At 31.5% G+C, this 23,071-nt stretch overlaps 1 protein-coding gene and 1 long non-coding RNA gene across 3 annotated transcripts; one reads left to right on the top strand and one right to left on the bottom strand.

The window, feature by feature from the left end:
* Positions 1 to 277: 277 nt before the first annotated feature.
* LOC139488534 (uncharacterized) lies at positions 278 to 22,519 on the bottom strand. Of its 2 annotated transcripts, XM_071274237.1 has the most exons (8): positions 22,406 to 22,500; positions 14,916 to 15,190; positions 13,087 to 13,362; positions 12,574 to 12,621; positions 5,470 to 5,520; positions 4,056 to 4,136; positions 3,364 to 3,442; positions 278 to 1,444 (listed from the first exon to the last, which is right to left on the bottom strand). In XM_071274237.1, exons 2-8 carry the CDS (start codon positions 15,052 to 15,054, stop codon positions 1,090 to 1,092), a joined length of 1,029 nt encoding a protein of 342 aa, XP_071130338.1. In that variant the 5' UTR covers positions 15,055 to 15,190; positions 22,406 to 22,500; the 3' UTR covers positions 278 to 1,089. The 2 variants fall into 2 exon arrangements, with proteins under 2 accessions (XP_071130338.1, XP_071130340.1); XM_071274239.1 differs by lacking the exon at positions 3,364 to 3,442 and having other exon boundaries at positions 1,393 to 1,444; positions 22,406 to 22,519.
* Positions 16,323 to 17,599, top strand: LOC139490353 (uncharacterized). The gene is made up of 2 exons (XR_011656298.1): positions 16,323 to 16,661; positions 17,448 to 17,599. It is a non-coding gene; the product is annotated as an uncharacterized lncRNA (long non-coding RNA).
* Positions 22,520 to 23,071: the final 552 nt, after the last annotated feature.

Raw genomic sequence — 23,071 nt, 5'->3', positions numbered from 1 at the left:
TTAGTTTTCGTACATTTTTTGTACATAATGTAATCCATTAGTTATCTCGTTTGAATTGTTGTACATTTGTCAGTTCGGGGACTGTTATAGCTGACTATGCGATTTGGATTTGCTTATTGTTGAAGACTGTACGGTCACCTTCAGTTGTTGATTGCTGGGTCATTTTGTCTCTTGTTGAGAGTTGTCTCATTGGCAATAGTATGTTATGTTTTATATGTACATAAATGTCTTAGTTTTTGTTTGCTTCATCCATGTCATTATAAAAGAAATTAACTTCACATACATGTATTTTATTGTATAATTTGGTACGTCGAAATGTTGAATAAAACCGTTTTAATGACGTCATAACGTTAATGTTTGATATGTAGGAATATAAATAAATGAGTTTTTTTTCTTCTGTATTTGTTAAATAGATATTTTTATATGATTTTAACATGTTAAGATCGACAAAAACAAAGAGAAAAATAAACACATAATGATCCAAAGAGTATGGTTTTGGAAAAGACATGCATTATTATAGCATATAACTCAAGTTTAGAAAAAAATCAATTTCAGTATTCTTGAAATGAAAAATCAAAATTAAACATTGTAACGAAAGAAATGTATAGATACACGTACCTTAACCAACATTGATGGTAGTTGGCATATACGGTAAATGTTTGATATTTACTTCTTGTCGAAAAATCAAAAACAGCCCGTTAGTTAAGTCACTAAGACTATTGCAAAATTAATGTATGGCACAATGATAAAATATAAGATGAAGCAATGTCATGAATGAAAAGTTCGATTTGAAGAGCAATTAAAGACTTCAAAATGATGAAATAACTATAGAAATCTTAATTGTTGTTGAATATTGTATAGGGTTTGCTTCTCCATTAGTTCAATTTATACATTTGTAAATCTTCTTCCACATACACTCAAGTGTCTGCATCTTAGAAAGTGGTAATACTTGGCAAATATTTTTTCAATATTCATATGCAGTTTAAAGACTTCAGAAATATAAAACATTTTAGTAAAACCATATACTTCTCGTAATTACTTTTTACATATAAAATAAAAACAATAGACTTTTTGTGTCAAGCGTTCTTTTCATTTTGCCGGAGGAACAGCTACTGTTGCCATGTTGTAGTATTCTTGTGATTCAATCTGGTCGTAAGTGTGGTCAGATAATCGCGACAAAACATGAGTACGTTCATAGAAACAAGTCCTTTGAAATCTACCCGTTACTCCATTTCTTGTGAGAGAATCGTTTTCCTTCCTCTGCAAATTAATGTATACAGACCCGCAACTCAATTCTGTAGATTCAAGCGGGTCGTTATAGTGGTCAGACAATCTCAAAGCAACATTTGTAAATTCATATGAACCCGTTTCTTGAATTATAACCTTTTCTTCTTTTTGGGTGATAGATGTTGTATTTTCCTTGTGGCAATTTTTGCTTATAGGCCTGCAACAGGACAGTTTATACAGTATGTATTTTGATTAGCATATTTGATGCATATTAGTGCAAATGACATTTAAGCCATACACGTTCGTAATATTGCAAAAAAAAAGGTATATTATTAGCTAAATACAGCAGTTTTACAAAATTGTTAAAATGAAAACATTAAGCCATTTATATTGGCTATTTTTGACAATACAATGCACACATATCGGGAGCTAGCGTCATTAATTCATGCTAAATTTCTGAAATGTTCACAATTTTAGCATTTAGCTATATTTGAAACGGTTTCTGTCTTAAATGGAAGTGACCGCTTTTGCGTTCATTCTTAATATTTAAATGAAAGTTGTATGATGCGGCCATTTTCGTTTTTGACAAAAGCCATCTGAAAAGAGGCATACTATGGAATATTTAAAAAATATATATAATAAAGCTTGAATTTGAGCGTATTAAATGACTAAATCAATTCAAATATTTCGCATAAACTAATTGGATCAACTGAAGTAGACACTTAAGTGATTACAGAGGATTCAAAATCTTTCCTCAGATGATTCTGAAATGGAGGCCAAAATCGGCCATTACCGGACCTACTCCTTTGAACGTTGATCCTTGCAGAACCGATACTTTATAAAAAAAAATTGTGTATGGTACATCTGTTGCCGTTTTAATAAAGTAAAAGTTTAGTTGGGATTATGTTACTAATGAAATATAAAGTGTCCCAAAGTATTTATTCGTTCCTTTCGAGGTACAATATATTCAAAACAAATTTCTGGAAAAAAAAGAATTTATTTTGAAAACAGATACAGGTGTTTTTCTTAAATAATAATGCATTTGTGCAACCTTTTTCAATGATGTCAAGGGAAACATCTGTTAATAAAATAACTAACATTCATCAATTAAATGAAGATGGATAAAGATAATAAAAAATACATGTGTAACACGCCAGAAAAATTAACGTGACTATACAAATTTTCAATCCTCTGAAATCGGTGTTCAATAATTCGATGATATATATATGTTTATGACATATATTTGAATTTTTTAAATCTTGACTTATTGTTCTGACATTTTTCTTATCGTTTAATACTCAATCACGTCTTCATAAATGATTTTGTAATTTTTTTTTTTTTTGTTTTTTTTTTTTATTCCTGTCGCTAGAGATTGAATTTCACACCTCCTTTTTAAAGTCGTAATAAGTGAACTTTTATTTTCTTATGGTACCTATATTGCATCCCGATCGAAATTTTATGTTTTATCTATATTATTAAATGAGAAAACCTAATTGTGGGTGCCGCTTCTCTTCCTTCCACGATAAAATGATTGTAATGCCTCAGTGTCCTATGCATAGTTGCATTTGTCATCTTCACTTTTGATTACTCCGGTGTTTTTTTTTAAGGAGAAACACATCAATAAAGACTTTCGGATATTGTTTCTGTCATCGGATATGATTGTGTATGTCATAGACAAGACTTACGTCTAAGAATGTTTAAAATTTATACGCATAATTTGCATAGCTTTTTGGGGTACATTACTCTGTATATAATTCGATCAGTAGCCACCGTGCATAGCAAACTTGGAATTGGTAGTAAATAGCAAGTACACGTTATTTATAGTGTATGCATATGTTGATAGTTCACAGAAAACACCAACATAATTGAAATTAATACCAAAAACATTACAGATTTGGGCCAAAAAGGGGGAGGATTGAAATAAAATTGTGTTCTTTCCCCAAGAACATACGACTTGAACATCTTTCAATAAATTCTCCAGTCAAAAACTGTTTTACAAAAACTCCTACTACAACAGTGTATAAACTTTCAATAACTCCCCAAATGCCTGCGATTTCGAGAATGTGTTCTAGTAATAAAATTAAGATTTAAAGAACAAAGAATTTTATCAAACTATGATATGTTCTCTTTCCATACCTTCGGCGGATAAATACAATCATGACAACGATGACACAAATCACTACTACAATAGCTGCAGGTATACCTACAATCACTCCTTGAGAAGAACAAAAAAGAAAATATTTTTGTCGGTTGCAGTTGTTATTAAGATAATTGCAAGCAATGCATTAAAATCAAAATACAAATAAATGCGTATTTTTGTTTTGTTCACACATCAATGTCAATATAATGGAAATGTATGCGACTGTCATACAAACTAGCTTTGAAGCCAGGTTTGATGCAACATTTTCTGCATAAGAATATGTCTGTACCAGTTCAGGAATGTGACAGTTGTTATTCATATATTTCATGTGTTTGGGCTTTTTGTTGAATGAAAAACAAACTGGATATGGATTTTTATCTAGAAGAATACGATAAATGTACAATAAATCCCATTTGTATATAATACACATATTTCTTGTATCTACAAAAATTAATTTAAACTGCGTACAACCAACTGATAAGTGCCTGAAACATAGCTAAAATTTAAATTCGAATCCAACATATTGTTATTCTTACGTAGAAAGAGTACACCGTGATGATATAAAAGTAGAAAGATCCTTGATATTAAAATAAATTAAAAAAAACTCGAATTCGAAGTTCATCTTAAACTTGACAATTGTCTTGTTCTTAGCTATAGGCAACACTAATTGATATAACGTATTACACACCTAAATTTGAGGATTTTGATTTAACCTTGTCAACATCATCAGTAGGAACATTCGTTGCATATTTTCCATGCATGTCTGTGTCTGTTAAATAAAATGGATAACACTATGTACAGTTAATTTAAATACTAAGGACTATCTCAATGCAGTCGAAATATAATGTAAAGATAAGTATAACAAAATATAACTGATCAACACACAGAGACTAATATCATATGGATAAAAAATGTAATTGTGATTGAAATGCATTCACTTTATCATGTTTATTGCAAGACACACCACTGCAGTATCATTTTCATCTTATTCAGCATGGCGAAGTAGATACAGTTTTTATATAAGGGGTCTGAAAGATAACTACTCAGTGATCAAATGCGAGGCTGATTTAAGACATTTCATCATTACAGACAGTGTTTGTTAAGCATGCAATGTTTCCACCGTGCACGGATTTCCTTTAAGTTTAAAGATATTTATTTATAGTGGATTGGAAAACACTTTGTTGCGACTTATATTTATCATTCTCCACTTTTCAGGTGCGAGTGCTGCCTTGTAGTGGCATTAGCCTACTCTTTTTCGAAATCTACGAGGCTGTCTTTTACGTGAAAGAGATAAGGCTGTCTCTTAACGCGAGTCAGCCATTCATGCAGATTCCCTGTATAATTTCCCATGAAAATGTACATATTCTAAAATTAACAGATAATATTTAGTATTATGCATTCTTTTATTCGGTTAGTGTTAGTATCATACGGTTTTCAACAATTTAATAAAAAAAAATGCCAAAATTGATGTCGCTCTTACAACTAAGCTCTATTAACCCTTTTAATGGTAATCAAATACCATTATTACACTTTAAATTATATAGCAGTTACTTGATTGGCTCATACGGAATCACGTGTCATAGTTTAGTTTCGATGTTTTTCCCTAAATTTGACATTAGTAATGAATAACACTAATAAATTGAAGCCTTAATCGAACAACCCTAGTATTTCCCGGTTAATAACCCTTGTGGTACGCTACGACCACGAGTTGACTGCCTTTAAAGTATGAAGTCACTTAACGACAATTAAACAAAACAAATATGGAAACAGCCAGGTTAGAAGTCCACCAAGTGACGAAGAATTAAGACCATACAAAACTTTCGTTTTGACAATCCGTGCAGTATTTTACTCTTGATAAAACAATTATGGACATGCATACTATTCAATCAATGCCTACACTAGTCCACTACGGTTTTATTAGCACTTTTAGTGCACGGATAGTTATTATCTGTTAAACATGATATAATGTTGTTCCTTTCTCTCTGTACATGATAGTCATATTAACATGATTAGCATGACATATTTTAATTTTCTTTCATCTAATCTGTATATTGTTTACTCATACAGATTGCATGAAAATTTTTATATATATATATACTGACTGTCAGACGTTATTTCGTAAACAGCGAGAGCAGTTGTTACAAGCTCATTATCTGAAAAATAAAACAAAGATACACGAATAATAAAATATGTTTATCGTTGTTTATTTGATATACCGTAATACAGGTGGTGTGTAAAAGAGAAAAAAAAATACAGGAAAAGTGTAAAATACAGTTATTCCAAAATACAAAATTACATCTTTATATATGACTTTTAAAAATTAAGAAATAACAAATCTAGACTGCCTAAAATTATTCTATAATGGTTATGTCTTACCATTAATAGATTATTGTTGAATATTGTGGAGTAGTTATAGCAGTGATGGTTTAAATAGGATATCAAATTACAAAAAAAAAGATCAGCTAGAAAAATACTAAAAGCACACACCCTTCGCTCCTTCCGAGACCTTATTCAAAATCTTAAACTGGATGACAGTTGAACATTGAAAAAAATATCATATATTTGTGATGATATTGTTCAAGTGCATCAGAAATGATGCCCAATCATGTCTTACTAGCTAGTTTCAATATGCTTCAGACAGAAACCCATACCCATTGACAATTACTGTTCAAGGAAACCTCATACCCCTTTATCAAAAAGAGAATCGTTAAAGAACTGTTTTCTGTATTCCGGACCATTTGTGTGGAATAATTTGATAATATCGATTATAAATATTATAAATATTATTTCTTTCAAATTCAAAATAGCAGATCATTTATTTAAATCAACGAGTTGAAAAAAAAACATTTCATCCGGTTTATTTATTCATAACATTATTTTATCAAGTTGTAATGGACATCATACTTGGCCTTTTACTAATGTATGTCATGTATATGTGAAGTAAGGATTTGTATTTTGTAGCTTTTCCGTTTCCATAACGGTTGCGTCTATGTTTACAAATAAATGTCCAAAGACATACTGGTACATGTATCTAGTGATTCCTCATTTCCTGATGAGAAAAAAACCCCTTCATTGAATGAGAAATCACCGGTCTCTTACCATGTTATCTACGGCACCTCCTATATAGATATATACATGTAATATATATGTTACAGTAAATATATGAAATTAGGAATTAAATGTTAGGCGTTCCTGGGTTATCTTTCATCAGGGACGCTCAAATCCGAAATGAAGCCAAGGATGTATAAGGACCAAAATGTTGAAGAGCTGTAAACAAAAAGGAACTAAATAGAATAGCAAAACCTTCTAAGGATATCTTTGCCTAAAGGAGTTGAAAGTAAAGGTCTGACTTGAGTGTTAAGATTTCAAAGGTCCTTTAAACTTGCATTCTCTTTTGTACACTTTGTGTTTAGAAACCGGAAAATAGCTGTTTTGTGATTTTTGAAACTATAGGAATTCTCGATCGCATCAAATTATTTAGTCACGAGAGACAAAATACAAAATAAGACTATCATTTGTGTTTCCCAGAGCAGTTCACTACAGTTTGCTAAATGCACAAGGACGTATTTTCTCCAATACATGTTTCATTATATATGAATTTGTTTGAAACGGAATTTATAAGAAATGGTTATTCGATGTATGAAGTCTTTATGCGGATGGTATGATTGTTTTTATGATTCTTTTAAAGCCGGTTCAAGTATAATAAAGAAGACCCATCGGTGGCCATCGGCTGTCAATTTCTTTTTACTCATTGGACGGGTTGTGGTCTCTTTGTCATATTCCCCGTTTCTTATTTCAATTATATTCGACACAATTTTATAGTACATTCGTAAATGGGATTTAACAATCGTAACACACAAATTATGTTATTTAGAAAAGGTGGTTATGTGAGGGTAGAATTTGTATATTACATATATGAGTAGTATTTCATGCTATGGCAATAAGATATAGGGCTTTCAAAAAGATCCTCATATTGACAAATATTATGGGCATCAAACAATTTATCACACATGCAATTATTTTAGGAACATGAACCCCAAAACAGTATGTGGGTGACCGTGAAAAGGTTAGCAGACCCTGTTGTACTAGTGCCACCTACTTTATAGGACCATCTACTCTTACATTGTCTATATAGAATCTGTAACAAATGAAGAATATTGTGACCAGGGAAAAAGCAGCTTCGTTTATTATTTTGGACTTTAATACAAAATTCTCAATTGTGATATTTTAGACTTTAATTCTCTGTGTTTTATAATTCATTTTATTTTATAATTTCGTTTCTATTTACATTTCGTATCCAGGACTTAAAATCAACATGCTTTTTAATTCTTAGTTTGGACATTGAGTGACATGTTTCAATCTGTTACCTAATTAGTGACATTTTACCTTATTCATAATGTATGTTCTTAATTGTCATAATCAGATTATCATTTAATATCTATTCTTCAAGTTCTAAAAATAGTTTAACCTTTGTCAGTGAACAATATCACTCAAATTAATTGTTATTTGTTATGTCTATTCTTGTCATTTCAATTGTGTATAAATACTTGCTTATAATTTCAATAAGCAAGATTTGGACTCAGGACTTTACACTGAACACAGTCCATCTGTAATAAAAGTATTAGTATTCCATGCTGAATTATTGGTTTATTCATCGCTAGTTCCAAAGTCTCAGTAGTTAGTTTTCACCAGAGTTTCAGAGTTCAGAGTTCTCATTGCTATTCACAGCAATCATTCGTTGTGTGATCAGGTGCATCACACAGTTTCAGTAACAAGAGGCCATTCAGTCAGGCACTTGTTACAAGTTACAAAGGACAGCAAAAGTAAATCAGTTAGTGTGAAATCCAGAAAACAGAAAGAGCGCGATACAGCTAGGATAAACAGCTATATTCAGTGTAAAAATATTATCCGTGCTTTACCATTCTCTGGTATGCGTAATTCACCGTTCATTCAATTTTTGGATATTTCAAATGTGCTCAAAACAGAATTAAAAAGTGTGAAGCAGAAAATTTTCAAGGAAAAGAATACAAATATAGAACAGCAAAAGTGCATCGAGGCACTCAAAATTCAATTAAAGAATAAGCAAATCATCGAATCAGAGAGAGACCAGTTCAAGCAAGAACTTGAAAACCTTCGTCAACAGAAAGAAGAAAGTGCTTCGCGCATAAACGTACAGGAATATGTGGATCAAATTCAAGAATTAAAGGACCAAGTAATCGAAAAAGACGGGACTGTTAAAATGGTGCAAGATCTTTACTATATGCGTTCTACCGAATTTACGGATGAAATCCAATCATTGAAAAATGAAAAACAAGCATTAGAAAAAGAAAAAGCAGACCTATGTTCAAAGGTAAATTTTCAAGCGGACTCGATTTCTCAATTGACTTTTCAACTTCAGGACCTTAACCACGAACTCCATCTTGTATCCCGTCAAAACCAACAGCGTCCCAATAACAACAACAGACACTATAACAACCGCAGAGGAGGCCGATTTAGATAGTGCTAAGTCCGAGGACGGACTTAATTGGGAGGAGAGGCATATGTGACCAGGGAAAAAGCAGCTTCGTTTATTATTTTGGGCTTTAATACAAAATTCTCAATTGTGATATTTTAGACTTTAATTCTCTGTGTTTTATAATTCATTTTATTTTATAATTTCGTTTCTATTTACATTTCGTATCCAGGACTTAAAATCAACATGCTTTTTAATTCTTAGTTTGGACATTGAGTGACATGTTTCAATCTGTTACCTAATTAGTGACATTTTACCTTATTTATAATGTATGTTCTTAATTGTCATAATTAGATTATCATTTAATATCTATTCTTCAAGTTCTAAAAATAGTTTAACCTTTGTCAGTGAACAATATCACTCAAATTAATTGTTATTTGTTATGTCTATTCTTGTCATTTCAATTGTGTATAAATACTTGCTTATAATTTCAATAAGCAAGATTTGGACTCAGGACTTTACACTGAACACAGTCCATCTGTAATAAAAGTATTAGTATTCCATGCTGAATTATTGGTTTATTCATCGCTAGTTCCAAAGTCTCAGTAGTTAGTTTTCACCAGAGTTTCAGAGTTCAGAGTTCTCATTGCTATTCACAGCAATCATTCGTTGTGTGATCAGGTGCATCACACAGTTTCAGTAACAAGAGGCCATTCAGTCAGGCACTTGTTACAAGTTACAAAGGACAGCAAAAGTAAATCAGTTAGTGTGAAATCCAGAAAACAGAAAGAGCGCGATACAGCTAGGATAAACAGCTATATTCAGTGTAAAAATATTATCCGTGCTTTACCATTCTCTGGTATGCGTAATTCACCGTTCATTCAATTTTTGGATATTTCAAATGTGCTCAAAACAGAATTAAAAAGTGTGAAGCAGAAAATTTTCAAGGAAAAGAATACAAATATAGAACAGCAAAAGTGCATCGAGGCACTCAAAATTCAATTAAAGAATAAGCAAATCATCGAATCAGAGAGAGACCAGTTCAAGCAAGAACTTGAAAACCTTCGTCAACAGAAAGAAGAAAGTGCTTCGCGCATAAACGTACAGGAATATGTGGATCAAATTCAAGAATTAAAGGACCAAGTAATCGAAAAAGACGGGACTGTTAAAATGGTGCAAGATCTTTACTATATGCGTTCTACCGAATTTACGGATGAAATCCAATCATTGAAAAATGAAAAACAAGCATTAGAAAAAGAAAAAGCAGACCTATGTTCAAAGGTAAATTTTCAAGCGGACTCGATTTCTCAATTGACTTTTCAACTTCAGGACCTTAACCACGAACTCCATCTTGTATCCCGTCAAAACCAACAGCGTCCCAATAACAACAACAGACACTATAACAACCGCAGAGGAGGCCGATTTAGATAGTGCTAAGTCCGAGGACGGACTTAATTGGGAGGAGAGGCATATGTGACCAGGGAAAAAGCAGCTTCGTTTATTATTTTGGACTTTAATACAAAATTCTCAATTGTGATATTTTAGACTTTAATTCTCTGTGTTTTATAATTCATTTTATTTTATAATTTCGTTTCTATTTACATTTCGTATCCAGGACTTAAAATCAACATGCTTTTTAATTCTTAGTTTGGACATTGAGTGACATGTTTCAATCTGTTACCTAATTAGTGACATTTTACCTTATTCATAATGTATGTTCTTAATTGTCATAATCAGATTATCATTTAATATCTATTCTTCAAGTTCTAAAAATAGTTTAACCTTTGTCAGTGAACAATATCACTCAAATTAATTGTTATTTGTTATGTCTATTCTTGTCATTTCAATTGTGTATAAATACTTGCTTATAATTTCAATAAGCAAGATTTGGACTCAGGACTTTACACTGAACACAGTCCATCTGTAATAAAAGTATTAGTATTCCATGCTGAATTATTGGTTTATTCATCGCTAGTTCCAAAGTCTCAGTAGTTAGTTTTCACCAGAGTTTCAGAGTTCAGAGTTCTCATTGCTATTCACAGCAATCATTCGTTGTGTGATCAGGTGCATCACACAGTTTCAGTAACAAGAGGCCATTCAGTCAGGCTCTTGTTACACAACTCGACAAGACACCAAGTTTTCCCCGGTGACAATATGATGAGTTGTTAATGTGTTTCAGCCATTGAATTTACCAGTTGGTAAAGGCTTTCCGTTTCAAATTCTCCATGTAGTTCAGTATTTTGTGCATTTTACCGGTAATTTTGAAAAAAAGATAGGCCACCATTTGTAATGTCAAAAGAAACAAAATTGCACTTAATTTTTAATATTTAAACCTACTTCATCCAAATTTTGAAACTAAATGAAATATATAATAATGGATTAAAATAAAAGATACTGTTTTATTCCAGTTTGTCTTTAATATGCATAGGAAGATGTGGTATGAGTGCCAATCGGACAACTCTCCATTTAAGGCACACATTTTAAAAGTAAACCTATTGGTCAAAGAACGGCCTTCAACACGAAGCTTTGGCTCACAAAATGTTACAATTTGGAAATCTTTTAGGATATAAGTATAGGTCTCCTATTGGATAGCTCCAATCCTGGCAATTTTTAAGTTATTGTTAGGTGTTTTTTTAAGATCCATCATTCTTTGTGTTAGGTTGTGAATTCTCAAAAAACATTTGCTCACTTATAAAACTAAAGATCACTTCTAATTCAGTTCAGTTAATTGACACAGTTCATATTTTCAAAAAAAGATTTTTGTATATCAAATGTACAGAAAACATGGTATATCGTATATTACAAAAATAAAACATTTCCAAAAAAAAATCAATTATTATTTTCAAATATGTTGATATTTTAAGCAAGGTTACTTGCTGTTTGTGTTTTTTTTTTGGTTTTTTTTTAAACTGATATTATTGAATCACATATTATTGGGATGATAAGCACTCTTTGTAAGTAAGGAAAGAGATTGTCAGCGAAACAATATTTTAGGGATGTGCATATATTTACAATATTCTGTGTGTCTTTCTGACTTCCTCTGGTCCAAATTTGATTAGGTTATTATCATATAAAAGGATTCAGCACATGCTTATACTCTGAAAGGTGTGAGCTTATCAATTGTGTGTGTTTGTATTTCCTAATTTCTAATAATATGACTGTAATTGTCAGTATGTGAAAATCTGAAAGAGATATTGTATTTTCTTTTTTCTTACGTTTTCTTTAGCTTTTAACGTATACCGTTAGAAAATTCGGACAACTATTAATGGCCCTTTCAAATAAAAGGCTGTATCTAACGATTCTATTGTTAAAAAATGAGCATAGTGTGTTTTTTTGTTGTTGTTTGTTTTTTCTTAATTTTAAAATTCATCATGTTTATTTTGTTTCATTACATATCAAAGAGACTCAAAAATGATATATCAGAATGTGTTTATCATGTTTAATAGTATGGTGAAGCTTTTAATTGAAAAGCAAATGCACTGATATATAATAATTGATTTCACACATTGGTCCATATATACTTTATGCAGTTAAACTTAAGAATGGAATCCATTCCTAAAATAAGTCTATAATCATTTTATACCACACATGTTTAGAATAAAAAGGTTAGGAAAGATAACCTATACATGTGGTTCAAGCAAAATTACGAAATTAAGTTTATATCTTTCCTCCATCTTTCCGAACACTTGCGGATATAATAACTCGAGTTTAAAGAATCAAATAAATCGCAAACTGCATCATACACATTACAAACCTGATGACGTGCTTGGTATGCTTGTTGTGGCTAGAGGATCTGTTTGTCCTAAAAGGAAAAGTTAAATAATTAACTTTTTCTTTTCTTCATCAAAGAACTATTAAGCAGAAATGACACAGATGAATTGATCGGACGTTACACCAACTAAAACAATATATACATTGCAGCTTAAAAAAACACACAACATATCATAATCAAATGTATAAAGGTTTAATTGAACAAAGAACTGTATGCCTACGATCTATGATAGTACCATCAATTAGATTTTAAGGACATAAACAAAAATACAGGTATGTTCTCCAAACTGACCATTGGTGTAATGGATTTATATGAATATGAATATGGTTTTGTGTTGAAGATATAATAGAATGATTTCTTGGTTGTAATTCGTTAATACACAATGTTTAAAACACGGTTCTTTCTTTTTCAAATGTTTTATCCTAGACTAAATTGTAAAAGTGGGTTGGCGAATTAACATGCTTAGTCAATATAAAAGGATAGTAAAATGCTTACTGCGACACGAAAACTGAATGTTGGCGAATCTTTGATGAAAAAGGCATGATGTTTTAGTTGTGTCGTGTATGCATCTGCGATTCTCATTGCATAATCTTTTAAGAGTATTCGTAAAACAGTTAGTGTCCATGCTATCACAGTCACTCTGGGTCCCCTCACTTTGTGACCATATATTTCTAATATGAATGTGGTATCTTGAAGGACACATCACCTCTCGTAACGAATTCGCACATGTATTAACAGGTGCAGGGTGTTTCTCTCGCCACCAAAAACCTCCTAGAGACAGACAAAAATGTGATCAGCTAATTTCATGACATCTACTTAGACAAAAAAAAAGGGATCATAAAGACATGAATGTAATTGAAATTGCGATAACATTTATGATGTACTAGTATCCTGTTGAAATCAAAGTCTGACAATTAACATACATAAATATTTTAATATTTCATTGTGTAAGATATACCTGCATTCGTTCGAAAATACCTCGTCTCATTTGAAAAATAATTCCGAAAAAGTGTAATATTTGCTTTTAACTGATAACACAGATTACCTTATTTCTGATATATCGATCGTAAATTGTGATATAGATTAAACTTAGTGCAACAGGTTTAAATAAAAACGTTCGGGAATTTTGAAAAATACATTGCATGATGTGAAAACGTTAATTTGTATTCAAAAGATAAGTATGCATAATTTGAATCGATTGGGTTACATGTATATTTCTTTATTTACGGACGATGAAAATGTTATAAAATAATTTAGAATTCTACATTTCAAAACTGATCGATGTATTGAGAAACATGATAAAGTGTTAATTTAAAACATTTAAGTTACTTTTCATATCTGGAAATATATACCCATATGCCATGTATGTAGTTACGTGATATCTTATTTCATTCGTATTTTCAGAATAGAACATGCAATCACACGGTTACACTACATGTTATAGCATGTATATAAGAACTACGATATCAACCGAAAATGCGATTTTCGAACATACATACAATGTATGCTTCAAATGGTTCATTTATATTTCGCATAGTTCGAGATTGACTTATAAAAACATTATCTGAAACTGCATTCATCAAGACCCTTGTGGTTTTTTTTTGGTTTTTTTTTTTTATATTAACAACATAGTAGCCGCCTTAAATTGCTAGCCGTGTTTTGAACAATTAATGGGCTTTTGGTTTCGTTGCAGTGGAGCTGGATCTGCTCTTCTTTCGGGAGGACCTGCGTTCATCTCAGTTTAAAAGAATTCCAAGTTCGATGTCAGACTACATAGGTCACAAAAGAAACTTAGCAAAATGACAATTATACATAAATCGACAAAGTGTGTTTAAAGTAACAAGGTAAATTCCGGAATTTGCTGACACTTTCCTAAATATAAATATACACAATCGTTTTCACTTTTCATCTACATGTATAATATTCTAGTTTAATTCATTCAATATAATTAAAATAACAATGTAAATTAAATTTACAATGTCAACAAAAAGTCTATTGTATTTATAATTTCGTACTATTCGCAACAAACAGGACTACTTGCAGTTAGTACGATGCCGGCTCCAGACCTCACTTAAACTGTTTGAAAGATTGAAAGTTTATTGTTTACGTTGATATATATACATTCTACATTATAATTATGACTGTTAAAATACAGCATTTTTTGGCAAGGTATGGTTTGGGTTATGAACTTTCCTCATTGTTGAAGGCCGTACGGTGACCTATAGGTGTTAATGTCTGTGTCATTTTGGTCTCTTGTAGATAGTTGTCTCATTGGTAATCATACCACATCTTCTTTTTCATATTTGAAATTTAATAATACTCACTGTTACATTCAAAGAGTACTTTCAAACGTCTAGGTGGTCTTTGGCAGCTATTCTTAGACAAAATGTCGATTGGGAGGGTACAATTATTTTTTCCAAGGCAATGGTCATTGAAGTATGCATTCACGTTTTTGATAAACATATATCTTGGTTGTTGTTATCCTGACATGATGATCCACCATACACAATCGATTTCCAACTTATTGTTTGGTTTTGAGGACAGACAACACTTTTATATTCTTGAACAGAGTCTTCACATAAAGTCAGTTTAAAAGTATCTACAATTAAAAATATTAATTAAAGTACAACTCTATAAGTAGGTATATTCATTATTATAATCATGTATACATTTGTCATGTAAATTATTTGTTGCTCCCTTCTCACTTCCGTGAAGTACAGCAAATATATTTAATTTTTGCATGAAATTTTTCTTATCCCTACTTATCAAAGGAGAAGGTATGATAAGGGGCATTTCTGCCCCCCCCCCCCCTCTTCAAATGACTTCATATTCAATCCATCATTAGTCTATGCATAGTGACTTAAAACATTTTTTTTGTGTTTATGTGATTATTTAGTTGCCTAGCAACGGGTTTTATAAAACGAACTATCCCAGTCGGCACTCAACGTTGTGACAACGTTGAAATTTGGTTGAAATATGGTCGTGACGTTGATCGACCTAAATTCAACGTTGATCTAACGTCATGGTATTCAACGTTGACTTCACAACGTAGTTTCAACGTTGAATTTACGTCGTTAAAATCAACGTTTAAACAACAACATTAATTCAACGTTGGGTTAACGTCAGTCAATCACGACAGAAAAATCATATTGTCAAAATTGAAGGGTACAGATATATTGGATGAGCAGATCGAACAAGGAGCAGTGCCGCAGTATTATAAACGATTGGATAATAAGTGTCTAATCTAGAATTTATAATACTTATAAGGGGGTCCACTGACTGTCATAAGCGTTAGGAGGTTTCCTCCTGTCATGCTTCCATGATCTCTATATAATCAATCATTTTTTTCCCACAAAAAAGGGGGTAGACCGAATTGCATTGTTTATGCATGGAAAGCAGTTTTGGACAAGGACAAGTGGTCAGGAGACATCACCAATAACAAATCGGCTTTTTCAAATTAATTTTGTTTTGTGTTTATTTTTTAAGTATCTTTAAAAAAATCAATCCTAACCAATTATTAAGAAAATCTAATTTTGGTTTGATAATTCTCTATATTTAGATGCGGATTTCTTCCGTAAACCATCTGTAAACTTTCTGCAACTGAAATATTTACGGAACCTTCGTGAATAAGGTCCCTGTTCATGCTATTTTAATTATATGTATATTTGTATAAATATGATATATTTTAGTTTATATTTTTTAAATCAAATCGATTTTTTTTAATTGCTTTCATTCAATTAAATAAATAGGTGAAATTATTCGGTATATTTATTTAATTATCTTTACCGATTGATATTTAATATATAAACTTAAAATATTATCGATGTACAATGTAATCATAATAATTGAGAAGTTTTTAAATTTTCGCGGTTTTTCAACTGGAGTTCCGAATATTTACATTTGGATGCGCACGCAGGCACGCGCACCTCTTTTTAACATCCGTTTAGAAAAATTTGAAAATCATCCTCGAGAAATTACCGCACCAGACTGATCAACAATTAGTGAACAACTGCGTCTAAGGAATATAAAGAAGATAGAAGACTTTTCTGTATAAACCTCTTGATATTAGCGTAAGTCTATTTTACAGTTAAATTAACGAAGAATCATAATACACCTTATCGCTATTCCCGGCTGACCCGTCCGCTTGAACTTTTGACGTCAACAACAATCACTTTTCCATTGTGGCGTCAGACATTTTGTTTTATGACGTCAAAATTTTACGGGAACCTGTGTGATTTCCAGCAATGGCGGACAAATAGCGATAAGGTGTATATAAACAAACACATTCAAATTATTTATCAGATTATCTGCATGTTTACCTTCACAGAAATTATGACAAGGTCTTATCTTACTGAATCTGATTCAGTGTCACTTCAAAACAGTTTAATGATTTGATTGCATATATCCTCTAATTAGCAAACTAACATAAAACATATCTAGCCATGCACAGAGTCAGTAAATTAATATCAGAAAAAGGGGGGAGGGGGTGTCATCGAAAACTAGCCATTCGTTCCAATACAACTCGATATGGTGTGTCTGACACACATAGAAATGGTCTGCTCTTAAACACTGTTTTGGTCTTTTAGATTTTTTCGTTAAATATCTCTCATCTTTGATAGTTTTATCTGTATATGAACATTATGTTTATTGCAAAACATAGATCTGGTTTATAAGATTCATGCTTTGTCTTGTTATTGATGCAAGCTGGTACAATTGTTTCAATGAACATGTTGTTTTCTATGATTTAAAATAATTGTTTTATAATTGGTAGAATTTGATAACATTTCAGGCTTGTAAAAGTACACAACTTTATTTATGTAATTCAAATTTATGTTATTTCTTTTCAACGCTTTCAGATGCTGTTCTAGTCTGCCACAAAGAGACACCAGAATCCAAAATATTCGAGCAGTGATCAGGACATTTGAAGTGTGTCCCCACAGAGAGCAGAAGGAGTTTCTAGGCCAAAAGAATAAATCATTAAAACAAAATAAATTTTTCATTTTAAAAACCTCTTTTTTTAATTTCTATAGTTAATTTAGTGCCAGTAAAAAAAAGGCAGTGAAATTTAGAAATACGTTATTTGGTGCATCTTTTTTTTCCGGATTACTCAATTGTATTGGGTGTATAGATAGTGATTGAATGAGTAAACAGCTTGGTGATGGTATGGTTTGTTCCAAATGCCTTCAAGATAAATTAAAAAAAAACATACGGTATACCCTCAAAAAATCAAATTTCAGATCAATAAGTGTCAATAAAAAAAAAAAAAAAGACAATAAATAAGAAGTAAATACATGAAATATCGGATTACAAAAACTTAAAATGAGAACATTTTTTTTAATGTTCCTGCTATGTTTTCACATAAAACAAAGGAGGCATTCTGTGTCACCGTGTCAAATTTGCTGCATTTACATGATTTTGTATGTTGGAAAACTTGATCAACCAGAATCAAACCAGTGTGCTGTAATTAGTTTTTCTTTTTTCATTTGCTTTGAGAAATTGATGTGCTAGAAAAGTAAGCTTTGTCAATATTGATATATTTGGTTTCAAATAAAATTTCGATATTGTAACTGTCTCTTCTCTTTGTTTCTGATTGTTATTGTCTACTATTCTCTTTTGGAGTCCCTTGTTGAGAAAGGAACTGTTGATGGGCACTCTAACTTGAAAGTGGCTTTTTCATGTCATAATTCAGGTATCTTGTTATTGTATTTGAACACGCGCCAATAAGGATTAATGTACACCCCAAAATCATCACTTCATCCAACCTACAAATGACCCAACTACAACCTAACTCGACCTGATTTCAACCTAAACCAGACCTGATTTCAACCTAAACCAGACCTGATTTCAACCTAACTCGACCTGATTTCAACCTAAACCCGACCTGATTTCAACCTAAACCCGACCTGATTTCAACGTCACTGGACCCGATTTCAACATGTTATCAACGTCAATACAACGTTGAAACTGCAACGTTGATTCAACGTCAGAATTTCAACGTCAGTACAACTTTCAAAACTAACCCAAGTTTCAACGTTGTAACAACGTTGAAGACTGACATTGGATCAACGTTGATACAACGTTTTGTGCCTGCTGGGATAATATCCATCTTTATTGCATTGCCGAAGGAAAAGACTTCTGAATCTATTAAAATAAATGGTAATGTGTTACTAAACACTTGAATATTTACTATTGTTGGGTCTATCATTTTAAAAAGTTCTTAATAGTAACCTAGCAACCACAATGTTGCCTAGTGACCACACAAAAGTACTTTTTTATCCAATGTTATCTATACAAAAAAATGAAAAATTCAAATGTTTTCATACAACTCATATTAAGTCGACTCCTATATTGACATATTAAGAAACAATGTTTCAATGAAAAAACAAGTTGATTTTGTATCTATATAATCCGTCAAATCAACCCGAGTTTTCCTTAGCAACGCATAGTTAGTTTTAAGTTAACAGTTGAAGAACATTTAAAAAGATGTTTAGTATCACTGAGTGAAAGTTTTAAGCTTGAAACGTGGAACTAAAAGATATTTATGAGTACCTTTAGTGCAGATGTTCAATTCTAATATAATTCTTAATTCAGTGTTTCCATGGTTACACAGGAACGTATCCATAATATAATATCTTGCCTAGCAACCATCGCAAATCATACATATTTTTTTTAGTTTTGCATACTGTATAATAATATAATATTCTTTGCTGCTAACAACAGCCTCATGACATGAACCCCCCCCCCCCCCCCCCCCCCCACCTTTCCCCCGTTTTCACAATGTTTATTTTTTCTCTATTGTTATTTTCAAAACAAAATCAATTGTGCATGATCTGATGAAAAGACAATGTTATTTACTCTAGAACTTTAAAAGTTACGCTTCTAAAATTTGAACTTAAACTGAGTTTTGTGGCAATAATCATTGTATATGCATTTCATAACATTGAATTGAGACAAACTCAAGTTAGAGATCGGAAACAAAATATAATTTTTTTTTCATTTGTAAAGGAGTATAACCCTAGAACAGAAAAAAGAAATCACCAAAGTTCATACTGGGTCTGTGTTTTGTGGTAATAAGCATTGTTTATAAGTTTCATAACATTTGGTTGAAGCAAACTAAAGTTAGAGAACGGAAACGAACAATTTAGCAATTTTGTCTTTAGTACAGAGGCGTTACTCTTGAACTGGAAAAGTGGCGCCATCAACATTCAAACTCCATCCGTGTTTGTGATAATGAACAGTGTGTATAAGTTTCATATCATTTGGTAGAGACAAACTAAAGTTAAGGAGAATAACTCTGGTATCAAGTGACGCCAGCGATATCGAACTTGACCTGTGTATTGTGGTGATAAGCATTGTGCATAAGTTTCTTAACATTTGGTTGAGGCAAACTAAACTCAGAGATCGGAAACCAATTTTGGAACGTACAGACGGACGGACCTACAATGTATGTATGTACGTATTTATAGACGGACAAGGGAACAACTTAATGCTCGCTGCGGTACTGAGAGGACGTATGCATGCTCTTTACTACATACGTGGAGCACAAAAAAATTAGTTGAGAATTATAAGAGTAGAAATTATTGATGTGTAAACTTGTCTGCTGTCTTTCAAAATTTACATAAACGTCCATTTTTTTTTTAAACCTTTCAGTTGTAAAAAAAATTTTATGCAGTAGAAAGTAGTACCAATCATATTATTTAGAACATTGAGTAAATTGGTGCATGATACTGTACACTGTGATTGTTAAATTGATCTACACATTGATATTTTTCAACTGGGGCCGAGAGAATAGGGTCGATGACTTTGGGTTCTTTTACGGTTTTATTTTTAATCTAAGACAAAAGATGAATTATGACATATCATGAAAAAATAGAATAATAACATATCTATCTTTGGGCAATCCGGAAAATGATAGGAGTCTAGTGGTTTTAGTCATTTTGTTCAATGCGTTTATTATAAATAAGAAGATGTGGTATGGTTGAGTATGGGACAACTCTCCACTCAAAAGACCAAAATGACACAGAAATTAACGACGTTGATACAAAGTATACTTAAAATCTTGTACAGATGTTTGTTTGTTCATTTTGTTCCTAATTTTGACATACATTTTACACATATATATATCCTGGTCCCTTTAGTGAGTAAAATAAACGTGAATTTAAACTGTAACATAAGGTAATAAAATGAAGGCGTTTTATTTTCATTCTGCAATTCAGTATTCATGCAAAGCAGCCAACATGTTCTTCTATTATGAATTAATTTTGTCTTTGTCTGCCCACCGTCTGAAATACTCTATTTTCTCATAAAGCGGAAAAAATAAGCAACATTGGAAATTGCAACAATACAGATTTTATATTTTTTTAATTTAAGTTTTCCATTATAACGTTCTTTGGTGAACATAAAGGAAATTATTTGTAATAATCAAACTATATTTTAAAATTGCCAAAATACGACAATAAATATGACTACCGAAATCATTTTGCAACATCCTGAGCAAAAGGTTCGAAAATTTAGACACGGGAACCTATACTTAAGTTATATTTGCATATGATAAATTATAGTATACAACGTAAGCTAAAGATGATACACCATTCCAAGACTACTTGAACCAAACACTTCAATGGATATATAGCAGTTTGACAAACACTAATAGTTATGATTTAGAATTCGAAGCTTTATATTTCTTTAAAAATCGGATGTGAATAAACATTTCAGCTGATTTTTATAGGGTTATCCCTATGTAATATTTATACCACCTAAATGTAATAACTACAGGATACAAACGCCGTACAGTTGATTCCGAAAATGGAAAAAAAATATGCGAGATGTTCATGATCTAACGTTGTATAATCGCATTCATGATTTCAAGCACACAATATAATGACACAACAACATCCGATAAAGATGTTTTCACTTAATATAAGGGTAACTGCACATCGTATACGGATATGTGCACATCATATAATTATATTTTACTTGTTTGTATACTTTAATCTTTACGGTTTAGTTCATTTGACGTAGATACTGTTGGTGTGGCTATGTATTTATTCATCTCGCTGTTGCGTTCTTGTGCTGTGGTCATTTTTGTATTCTTGTCTTTCATTTTTGCTTAATATGTCTATTGAGTGTCTATTATCAGACATTTTGTTTTTATTTTGTTAAAATAGTTATTTGTCTGTATAGTGATTAAATTTAAAACACAAATACGACTGATGTACCCTAGTTTTGACATTTATGCATTTTATGTCTGTTAGGTTTGCTCATACCTTGTTGTCAATATACAGGAATTATATATATATATTATAAAATATCATACACGTGAGAAAATTAGCTAGCTAAAAATCAAGTTTTAATCCACTATTTATTTTGCTACACAAGGAAATTCGTGTACCAAGTCAGGAATAAGGAATAGTACAGTTGTTTTCAATTCGTTTGGTGAGTTTGACCTATAGATTTTGCCACTTGATAAGAGACTTTCCGTTTTGAACTCCGTATTATGTTATCTTACGTGTTACCACTCAAAACTGAGTTGGCATCTTTTTGGGTCTTTTTGTTAGCTTTTTTTTTTAAAGTACACACAATACATAAATTACAAAAAGAAAACAACATTATGTGTACGAATGATGACAGTTGTTCATACATTTGAATTCAATAAACATGGTTACTTGTTGCGCTAATCACGACGTCATTGACAATTGACAATAGTACTGACAAATGTTAGTAAATAATCAAACGTTGACATAATATTACACATTTATATTATTATATGTATCAATAATTTAACATTTACAGTAAAAAAATGTGTAGGACTCACCTATGGCTTCAGCTAAAAACAACATGTTTCATACAATATATATCAGTATTTTGACCATTTTAGCAGTAGGCGTATCTTATTGTCATAGTTCCAACAACGAAGTTTTTATAGCGCATATAAATATATATATATGTTTGCATCAATAGGAAATGAATACACTTTTGAGTATGAACCTATGACTGGGTCCATCCGTTTTAATATTTCAAGTGTTAATAGTGAAAAAAAGTGATTGTTGTAGTTAGATTAATATTTTTTTTTAAATTTACTGTAACAATGCACACTATTGAAGACCAACGTTAAAGATACTGGTAATGCCATTTTTTTTTTTTCTTTTTTTTTTTAAAGTAATTCATTAAGATGCTTCTTTCTAAAACATTATCTGTTTTCAAAATTATAGATTACATTAGAATGATTTGTTTATCTTGCAATACAATGTGGGTAAGCGTATTGCACCTGAACACTCTGAAGCTTGGCCTTCGTGAAATAGTAGATTTTTTTTGTAGCAAATTGTGTTGTACTGGCGACTTTAATCACAAAACATAGCGATTACGGATTGATAGTATTATACATTTAACTGTTCCAGACTGTCTTAAATTTTGTATCGTAAGACAAATCAATACTGTTATAGACAAGCCTGCCAATTGATATTTTACCGTGTGTTTTTCT

Source organism: Mytilus edulis, chromosome 9 (genome assembly GCF_963676685.1).
Source record: "Mytilus edulis chromosome 9, xbMytEdul2.2, whole genome shotgun sequence".
In the NCBI taxonomy this organism is placed as follows: Eukaryota; Metazoa; Mollusca; class Bivalvia; order Mytilida; family Mytilidae; genus Mytilus; species Mytilus edulis.
Note: the sequence above shows the minus strand (reverse complement) of the source record. Positions and strands in the feature narration are given on the sequence as shown.